We start from the raw sequence: 11,125 nt of genomic DNA, 5'->3' as shown, positions 1-11,125 counted from the left end.
AATCTTATGTATGTATGTAGTTCAATCTCAAAAACAATTAGGATGTGAGATGTTATCATCTTTCTAACGTGGGATCTTGATCAACAATGACCACATAATGTCAAAACTATAAACATAAGTTAACTAGTTTAGATATAAATAACATTGACAAGAGGTGAAATCATTGACCAAGAGGTGAAATTTTTCAAACTCTCAAACCCCACATGTTCTTTAAAAAAAATGATAATAACCATAATAGTAGTGAAATAAATTTAGTTTTTTTCTTTAATTATTTTGAGTTTAGGTCGAGGATACTTGCATTAACCAATTAAGCTCTCTGCTCAAGTTTTTCTAAAATAATTACTTGAAAGAGAGAATTTAGAAATCTGTTTGGAATAACTTTTTGATGAAGTGTTTAAGAGGTTAGATAGTCATTACACATCAACCCTAAGAAATATACTATTTTACGGATCAATATTCATGTATCCATTATAACAACACATGAAATTCATTTAGAAAGATTTTGAAGCAAAGAAAAAGGAGCCAAATAGTAGAAATATTATCATATATATAGAAAATTCCAAGATTTTTGGTATAGTAAAACCATGTATGCACTAATAATAGCCATACATATATATGAGATACAACAAAGATCATAACAACCTTATTATTTAGTAGAACATATGGTATAATAGGCAGTTGGGAGAGTTTCCCTCAAGCAAAGCTTCTTCTCATTTGTTAAGTCCACGACCATGGCAGCAATTGAAATTAATACCAGTCTCCATGAAACGAGGACACTCAGGACAATTCACAATCATAGGAATCCATCCACTAAATTCAGGAAGAATTACTCGATCACATTGATGAGCCTTCAAAGCCAACTCATTGAAATGATCTTTGAAACTATTGGCAAAACCCTTTATATTCAAATTCCTTTTCCATTGATTAAAATCTTCAAACACTCTCAAAATCAAGTTCCCACGACCCACAACCAAAGGAGCTGAGCCAACAGCAAGAATAGCCCAACCATTTTCATTTTCATAGGAAATCAATCTTAGGATGTCTTCTGTTGTTTCAGTTGCACTTGAACCTGTTAGTTGACTTTTTATTATGAAATATCCCCATTGTATTATCCAAAAATGAGACGTAATATTGTAATTGTCTTCTCCTTTTGTAGTCTTGTTACTGTTTCCTATACGTACAATCTCGAAAGTAATGCCACTGTCTCTCATTGATCTATCATTTTTTATGTCCACTACTTTCTCTTCAAACTGTTGGATCCAATCATCTTTTCCTCCATAGAATATAATATTCCTTTCTTGATCAATCTGATAAAAACAAAGTACAATATATATTGAGTTTAGTCCCAACATACATATGCTTGCAGTTATATTGTATGTTTAGTCTTAAACTTTTAAAAATGTCTAACATATCTATAAATTTTTAATTTTAGGTCTATCAGATTTCTATATATTCTCAATTTTGCATTTAATAAATTTTGACATATTTAGTATTTTCTTTAAAAAAAAATTACTTGACATATTATATACGGGAACTAAAAGTTTAGGGTTCTATTACATAAAATTCAATTTTAAATTTGTCAAATCAGATAGGTCCTTTTGTTAACCAATTTAATTTTTGTTTTTAGTTTTTACTACCTCTAGGTGTTTCTTAAAAAACCAAGTAAAGTTGTTAAAATTAAAAAAAATTAAAAGTAATTTTCAATTACTATTATTATTATTATTGGAGATGACTAGGAATTCGAGTCCTTTTTTGGAAAATGGATTCATCATTACGAGACTAATATGTGAGAAACATACGACAAATGGATAGAATTCAGGTAGTTATTATAACAAAGGTGAAAACATTAATTGAAAAAATTAAAGGAATCAAGCATGAATTTTAAAAACAGAAACAAAAATCGAAAATGGTTATCAAATAGACTTAATTTTTAAAAAATTTTTAAAATCAAAGACTTATTTTCTTTTTTGAAAAATATACCAGTGATCGAGAATCAATAGGTGCAATACGATATCTCAACAAGGCCGACATATCCATAACACCCTCATCTAATATCAAAGAGTAATTAGATACGAACTTAAAAGTTTAGGGATTATTAGACATTTTTTAAATCCAAGATTTATTAGACACAAATTTTAAAAGTTCAAGAAATCTATGGACACACAAACTCAAAAAATATATAGTACTACTAAACTTGTAATTTAACCTAATCCAAAAATAGACATGAAAGAGGTAAGAAAGAACATAAATGTGTATACAAAATGAAAATAAAAATTGCATTACCCAGCTTTGTAATCTTGGTTGGTTGGTGAATTTGACAATGGTTGATTCTGGCCAATTCTTTCTCAATAAAGCATTTGCCTTCTCAAGGGAAAAAGGAATGGCATTATTTCCCCAAACACGAAGCAAATGAATTGCATTTGAAAATTTGAGTTTTGATTTTGAGTCCAGGACAACCATTAAAGCATCATCTCTAAGTTGCCAAATCTCTTCCAAAAATCTTAATCCAGCAATTTTTGTACCATATTGCACTGCATACCATTTCATTGTTGACCTCACATATTCGTATCTTTTATAACTTTCTTCATCAACAACTTGAGAATTGATCACAGGAATCCATACAATCTTATAATTATCCTCTCTTTTCAACTCTTCGTACACTAAATTCAAAGCTCGGATATCATCATTTGAAATCTTCAATCCAGAAATCAGTAATATCACATTCTTTTCTCTCAATGCATCTTCAATTCTTTCCTATAAAATAAAATTCAATATTCAAATCCATATTTTAAAAGGGTAATAGCAATGAATAATACCTTTAGGGCTAATAATTAAGTGTATAACAATTTTCTTTTAAATAATTACAAATATAACAAAATTTATCTGTGATAGATTCTATCGTTGATAGACTCCTGTCATTACTAAACTGTATAGATGACAAACTTCTATCGATAATATAGTGACTACAAAAAATAGAGTTAAATTTTGTTATATCTACTAATACGTTAGACCTAATTGCTATATTTGCAACTGTCTCTATTTTAAAAATATATACAGAAGTTTAAATCACCGTTTCGAAATAAAAAAAAAACAATAAGAAAATTTTATTCATAACTAACCTCCTTGAGAGTTGAACAATTTATTAAAGGCTTGGCATTAGACTTGCCTTCAAGCAGCTTAGACACAACTAATGTTATATCAGTAGGAAACTGGTCAATGTGATCAATAAGCCACCTATATAGATTAATTTCTTCTGCATCATAGAAAACCAAAGCATTTTCAAGATGGCTAATTTATAATAAGGAATATAAAGGTTAAGGAAATTAACATCTGATTTAATAATCGACCTAGTTCTTCTTGAAAAATATTCAAATAGTCTTCAAGTATGCTGAGGATTGCATTGAGTCTCTCATTCAATTCGTTCAAGTATGTTTGTGATTGACCCCTGAAATTGTCAATGAAATAATCATAGTTATATATTTTAGGGAAAATTAATTTATATGCCTAATTCAACTATGGAGTTGTATCAATTAAAATTCTAAACTAAATAATTGTATCAATTTAAACTCCAAATTTTCATAAGTGAATTAAGTTAGACCTTCCATTGACCCTCCACCAATGATCTATAAGTATTTTAATTTATTCCTTTAAAAGAAACTCAAAACAACGAACTAATAAATTTACCATTTGGTGGTACTATCGGTTAAATTACAATCAAACCCAAAAGCTTAAGTTGTTGGATTAAGGTAAATTCTAAGCTTACATATAAAAATAAACATTAACTAAGAATATTAATAGAAAGTATAATTTGACTCACCCGTAAAAACTTAGAGTTTTAATTGATATAATGATAAATAGTGGATTTCAAGGCATTCAACTCCAACATTTAATTTAACCCTATATTATATGAAAGAAAGACAAATAAGATGGGTTTTTATAGAGGAACAATTGATGAACTTACTCAGAATTAGTGAGATAACTGGAGATTTCAGTGGTGGAAGCAACAATAGTGTGTATAACCCAATAAGTAAAAATTGGGATCTGACGAAGGGTAGCAGCCAACTCAGGAATTTCCTTAGAATCATATTTAGAGAAAAGTCTTATTTGATTCATGAGTTTGATGACTTGGAAGCACAAGAAAATCAGACTCCTTGAACTGAAAACTACTTGTCGATATTTGAATGAATCCAAGTGCTTTTTCAGTGAAGTTGAGTGGTGGATATTTGCTAAGGATTTTGCAAGTGGGTCAAAAAGAGAGTGATGGTTTAAGTGCCATAGAAGTCCATAGTCACTACCAAATGCTGCAAGGCATATAGTTGCCTTAGCTTCCCAAGGATAGCTAATCAGAATGTCAAGGATCTCAAGTGTGGTTTGGTGAGCTTTCTCTATCCCAGGAGACTTAAACCCCAACTGTGATAGAAAAAAAGACATAATTTAATAGATAAGACATAAATTATCATCGTAAAAATTAATAGATATCTTACAATTCATGTCAAAACGAATATACCTCAACTAGCATAAATACTAAAAAAACCTCCAACTAATCCTAGTTGAACTAAAAATATTCTTGCTTACAAGTCGGGTCTTGTTAGCTAGTATTTTTATTGATCTATTGATCTTATTGTACTTAATAGATAAGTACACATCTGAAAGTTGATTATAAGAACCAATGCGATCAAGTAGTAGTTCTTCCTTTTCTAAAAAGATTAAAGTACTAATTTGGTCCTTCTTTTTAATGAGTTTTCTTTATTTCAATTTTTATATACTTTTATTTTAGGGAGATTTTCAAAAATGGAAAAATAAGTGAAAGTATTTATACAAATAGAAAAATTTAATTATAGTTGTGATAGACATTTGCAGATAGATGTTGATAGAGTCTATTGGTGATAATAACTGATATAAATCTATCACTGAGTGTCTATTAGAAGTATATCACAGATAGAGATTGATAGAAGTCTACCAGCCTCTATTAGTGATAGAAACTGATATAAGTCTATCATTGATAGAGGTTGATAGAAGTCTATCAGTGTTTATCAGTATTTTTTTTTATTATTTTTGTAAATAGTTTGACATTTTTCTTTTCTTTAAAAATTTCTCTTTATTTTAATTGATATTCAAATTAGTTTACGATGAAATTTTGAATTTTCTTTTATCGAAATTGGTAAAATAATAATAAGAAAGAAGAATTAATTTTAAAATTTATTAAAAGTATGAATACTAAAATTTAATAGATTTCAATGAAATATACCGACCAAAATTGAGGGGACAAAAGGCATTTCATTTCATGTAATCATTTCCCTTTTGTTTGTTTTGTAACTTTGCTGAGAAAAAGTAAAAACATTGGTAGTTGCTTTCTTCTTGTTCTTCTTTCTTTATTTCTTTCTTTTTTTTTTTTTCTCACTTTCTTCATCAATTCTAAAATTATTAAGTAAAATATGAAAGTTTCCACTTCATAGTTAGCTTTTTGAAATTAACATTCCGAGTTATCATGTTATTTAATTTTTTTTTTTACGTTTAATGTTCAATTCGTAATTTCTAAAAAAATCAAAAAAGGAAAATAAAAAAGAAATAAAACCCATAGTTTAGTTAATATTTTGAAAAATAGAAAACAAGATATCTGAGTTTAATTTGTTTTTTCTAAATTGTCCTCAAAGCCTTCAGCAGGCGTTGTTATATATTCAGATGGTTGATAAATCATAAATGTATAAATTCTAATAATAATCAGAGTGTTTAATTTCATCGATATGTTGACATTTCTATTAAATATTTGTACATGTTTCAAGATCATCGTGAGATGAATTATTTAACTATTATATTATTATAAAAAATTAAAATAAATGAAACACAATAAAAATATCAATACAATGTCACTAATATGGACTTAATATTCATGAAATTCAAACTTATTTATGATTTTTATGGAAAAAAACCATGTATCAAAATCGACCTTCTATTAGTATTTTTACGATACTTCTTTAAAATAGAGGCTACTGACATTATTGTTGACATTAATCTTTAAAATTTGGCTAATGATGCATAAACCATTTTGCGACATATTTTATAAAATTAAAAACTATTGAGTAATAAGGTAATAAGGAAAATTATTTCAAATGGTAAAACTGTTGAAAATAGTTACAAAATATAGTAAAATTTTAGAACTATCAATGATAGACGCCGATAGACACTGATAGACTTCCATCAATCAGTGATATTTTGTGATATTGATAGATACTGATAGACACTGATAGAAGTTCTCTATCAGTATCTATCGGTGTCTATCATTGATAATATTAAAATTTTGCTATATCTTATAAATATTTTGATTTTTTTTTATATTTAAAAACAGCCCAGATAATAATGTATGGATCATATAATTTTGTGATAATTTCTAATAATATAAATAACCTCGTTAGAAACTTTCTGAAGAATATCAATGGGTGGATCAATTGTCACATTAGCTTTATATGAATCTTCTGAATATATCACACGTCCTTCATGTCCCTACAATATATAATAATAAAGATAATTATTTTAAGTAATAAAACTGTTGTAAATATTATCAAATATAGTGAAATGTTATTGTCTATCAATGACACTGACATTTTACTATATCTATAAATAAATTGACTCAACTTCATATATTTGAAAATAAGCCTATAAATAAAATTAAAAAAAAAAATTGCAGTATTACTTGAGAAGCAGCTTCATTGATTTGATCAACATTGGAAAAAATACTTTCAAGAAACGAAATGTAGTTATCGACATCAATTTTGACCCTATCATCGTCACGATGCTTAGAATAAATGTGACCTGCGACAACCTCGTCGGACAAAATTTTCAAACTCAACTCTTCCTTGTGAGTTTGCAGCCTGGAATGGGTCATTGGGGTGGAGGGAATTTTAGGAGCTAGGACAGACATGGTTTTAGAAGGCTAAAAGATTGGAGATCTTGTCTTGAGGAGGCAAGGGGGCAAATGTTGTTTTGTGTGTTTTGTTGTCTTAACATCAGTAGCCTATTTATAACCATTTAAAATGGAAATAACATAAAGGTGAAGACAACAGGAAAATTACTGTTTTTCTTTCGAGGAATAATATATTTAAAGATTTGAGCTTTAATAAATTGCCTTAGTGGGTCCTTCTTTGCCTTCCATCACACGAATACCCATAAATTCTGAAGAGAAATTCTTCAAAGTCAAATGTTATACTCTTTTTCTTTTCAGTAGTTCACTTGATATTAAAATTATAGAAGTTTCTGAAGTTAATACGCACTATTACCTACCTCTATATTTTTTTATTTAAAAACTTGTTATTAAAGCCTACGTTTGATCACTATTTTTTTTTAGTTTTGGAAAATTAAGTCTTTTTTAAATTTTTTTCAAAATGATTTGCCTATTTTTTAAATACAAGAATCACATTTTAAACCAAATTTTAAAAATAAAATAAAATTTTAAAAAGTACTTTTTTTTTAATTTTCAAATTTTAGTTTGATTTTTTAAAATATTTATAAAAAAAATAGATAGAAAATAAAAAAATTGGGACGTGAAATGAAACAAGAAAACAAAAAACTAAATGGTCATAGAATGATGATTAACTCTTTTTTTTTTATATTTTTAATTTTTTTAGTTCAATCTATGGAAATGGAGATTGAAATTTGAATTTCTAAAGTTAAGGATATATACTCAAATCAATTGAACTATTTTTTAAATTGTCTTTTTTTTTATTATTTATTATTATTTTTTTTATACAAGTATGAACTCATAATTTTTTTTTTTGGTTGGTTCATAAAATCATTATCTTATAGCTACTTTCCTCGTTGTATTGTTTATGTATTTTTTAGCTACACTTTACGTGTGTATTTTAAATATTAGCTGAATTTTTTTATGATTTTTGTTTGGGTTCATGGCTATTCTTTTTAATTTATGTTTGAAAGAAATTTTAATTTTCCAACTTGTTCATGTTTACTGTTTAGAATTTAAATTAAGAAATTAAAGTTAAAATAATTAAATCAGTTAAATAATTTTTTTTCTGCCGCTTACCATCCATAAGAGAATTAAAAATTTCGTGTGTAGTTGCAAGAATGACTAAATATAAATTCAAAATTATATAGTGAAAAATAGAAGCCCAACCCAAATAAAGGTGAACAAAACTCGAATATTTTCCAACAAACATGCATCATTTGCTCAGGTAAAATAATTTCTAAATTGTTGATTCTATTCTCCTTCAATCCACCGTCAATCTCTCTTCTTTCTCCTCCAATCCATTGTGAAATTGAAAATAAAGGTTGATTGATGCTTTATATCCCTTTAATATAGCTAAATTTTAATATTATCTTTGGTAATAGCTTCATAGCCTATGTTTGTTGATTAATGCATGATAGATTTTGTTTAATTTACAGGAATTCTTAAATGTTTGTTAATTGATGTCTAATGATATGATGATATACTCAAAATTGTAACATGCTTGCTAATTGATACATGATAGTTTGATATATATTAAAACTTTTAGTTTTCTTGTTTATAGATGTCATGTAGTATGTACTAAAAAAAGTACACTACAAGAATTTTAGGCTTTTATGTCAGTTGAAAAAACTAAAAGTGAATGTACAATGTCATTTAAAAAAAAAAAAAAACGGATCTTTATTATCGGTTTTAAACGGACATTTAACGTGACCATCTCTTTTGAATCTCAAACAATTATTTAATCTTCATTTTTTTTCTCTCCCTCCCAATTTTAATTTTCCTCCTAATTTTTATTTCCCTCTTTTCCCAATTATCAATTAGAAAATAAATAATAAAAACAACTCCAAATCCTAATTCTTCTTCTTCTTCTTCTTTTTTTTTTAGTTCTCTTCCACTTCCCTTCTTCTTCTCCATCCCCTTCTAGAAACCCTAATTCTCTCTTCCTTTCAAGGCTCTCCCTCCCTCCTCCCACTTTCTTTCTTCTTATTCACTCTTCTCTCACACAACTCCCACACCTTTAGTAGCCCATCATCTTTGTCTTCTCCACTGTCGTCAAGGTCTATCCATGCCGTCAAGGTGAATCCAACATTGTTCACATGTCGTTCGTCCAGATTGAGGTCGTCATCAAGGCTGGTACCAGGTATGTTCACCTAAGTTGGTACCAGATCTGTTCGTCGTCATCAAGGTCTTCCACACCGTTGTCGAGCTCCAGCTTCGTACCAGATCTGTTCATGTGCGGGTTTCACTCCATCAGATGAGATCTACACTACATCTTGACGGATCTATAATCTATCTCATTGGATATGACCGCAAAGCAATCCTTTTTTTTTTTTTTTCATTTTTTCCCTTTTTTTTTGTTTTGGTAGATATGAAAATAAAATTGGGTTTGGATTTCTCTTTGAAAGAGTTTCAACCAATCCAACTGGCTTCGTTAAATACAAGAAGGATACTACTCTACTCTTTATCTTTTCAGTTTTGGAAGTCTGAATTTTTTAAATGTAAATGTTTAACTTGTGCTTATTTATCACTCTTTTGAAAAGTATTGCTCGTTTTGCTTGTTGTAATATTCACATATGGCTCGCTTATGGATTATTAATGTATTATGGGCCAGTTTTATAGTTTATTAAGTTCATGAATATAGACAATACATAGAGAAATATATTTTCCATCCATGTTGAGAAGTTTGTTACTTTATTGAACTCAACCTCCATGTTTAGAGAGTGCTTGGATCATATTGGAAGGTGTCAAAATTTTTTTTTTAAAAAAAAAAAAAAAAAAAAAAAAAAAAAAGAAGAAGAACAAGAAGAAGAAGAAGAAGAAGAAAAAGGTTATCATTGATTAATTGAAATGGTTTTTCTAAGTCCTTTTCATTCATTTAAGTTGTTTTGTGTTAGATATGAGACATATAGCTATTGTTTTGGGCCGTTATGGCGCTTTAGATGATCAATTCATAGAGATTGTCGATTAAACAAATGGGCATAGTTAGACTGGAAAATAACTCAAAATAGCAGCAATAAAGTGAAAAAACAGCATAAGATTGTCGATCAAGGTAAGTATTTTCTGCATCCTTTCCACAATGTAAATTTTTTTTATAAAGATATGTCTTTGAGTGTTTTGATTTGATCGTTGACTAAAAGTATGTTTTGGATGTTTGAAAGTATGTTTTGGATCATTCATAATTGATTGAACTCATATGTCATTGAGTGTTGTAAGTTTTTAGTTGATTTTGTTAATTGTCGACCTGATAAACTTCTTGATATGGGTTTGAAAGTTCTCTATTATATTGCCTCCTTGCAATTATGTGCACAAATACAAGGTAGAAGGAAAGTAGAGTACAGGTGGAGGAAAGAGGAAAAGATGAGAGAAGTTTACATTGGCTACAATTAAGTTCTAACATTGGAATTTTAGTTTTATTATTTAGGAGCCTTTCGATTATTTTAATATTTGAAGACATTAACTCAAGAACTTTTTTCTCTTGATTTAATCTTTGGCTCTAACACTATAGTAAATAAAACATTTTGAAGTAAATCCTTAGTAGTTTTGGATCTATTGATTCTTTATTTCAAATTTATATGCATCTAGTCCTTCAGTTTTAATGTTAATGATTGTTGTTGGCTTTAATGAAGTTAGAAAGAACTTCTGAGGCTTTGTAATAGTTGTTATTAGTACTTTGTGATGTTTGTGATATTTGGAACTTGAAGAAATTGAATTTGGTTTGAAAAATACTATTCTTATTCTTTCTCAAAATTAATTGTTTTGTAATAGCTTGTAATTGATGAAATTGAAGCTTGTTTCACGAAGAGGCAACAGTTGAAGAACAAAGGGAGTTTGGGAGTTAAAGAAAACATGGAATTTTCAGTTTGATGAGTTAATTTGTGCTAGAAACAAAACATGGAAGACAAATATGAAAAATGAGAGATATATTTTCCATTCAACTAAGCATGCCTTTATATAGGCTTACAAACATAACCATAGGAATGCCAATGATTACAAAAATGTCACAACTCACATAGCTCCTATAACTTAAAAATGTCATCAAATGCTCATAACTCACGTAACTCCTATAACTCATAAATCACTATTGGTTACAAAAAACTAAAAGTTACAAAACCTAAAAGTCATACTTAAATGCCACAAATAAAGTTTAATAATGACAAACATTTCAAC

General features: G+C 28.2%; 1 protein-coding gene across 1 annotated transcript; it reads right to left on the bottom strand.

Moving 5' to 3' along the window:
- Window positions 1–519: 519 nt before the first annotated feature.
- On the bottom strand, window positions 520–6,978 carry LOC120092648 (protein SIEVE ELEMENT OCCLUSION B-like). Its single transcript, XM_039050794.1, has 7 exons — window positions 6,692–6,978; window positions 6,406–6,501; window positions 3,962–4,410; window positions 3,348–3,445; window positions 3,120–3,253; window positions 2,284–2,754; window positions 520–1,307 (listed from the first exon to the last, which is right to left on the bottom strand). Exons 1-7 carry the CDS (start codon window positions 6,917–6,919, stop codon window positions 711–713), a joined length of 2,073 nt encoding a protein of 690 aa, XP_038906722.1. The 5' UTR covers window positions 6,920–6,978; the 3' UTR covers window positions 520–710.
- Between the last annotated feature and the right edge of the window lie 4,147 nt (window positions 6,979–11,125).

Source organism: Benincasa hispida, chromosome 12 (genome assembly GCF_009727055.1).
Source record: "Benincasa hispida cultivar B227 chromosome 12, ASM972705v1, whole genome shotgun sequence".
In the NCBI taxonomy this organism is placed as follows: Eukaryota; Viridiplantae; Streptophyta; class Magnoliopsida; order Cucurbitales; family Cucurbitaceae; genus Benincasa; species Benincasa hispida.
This window is presented reverse-complemented; position numbering and strand designations above follow the sequence as displayed.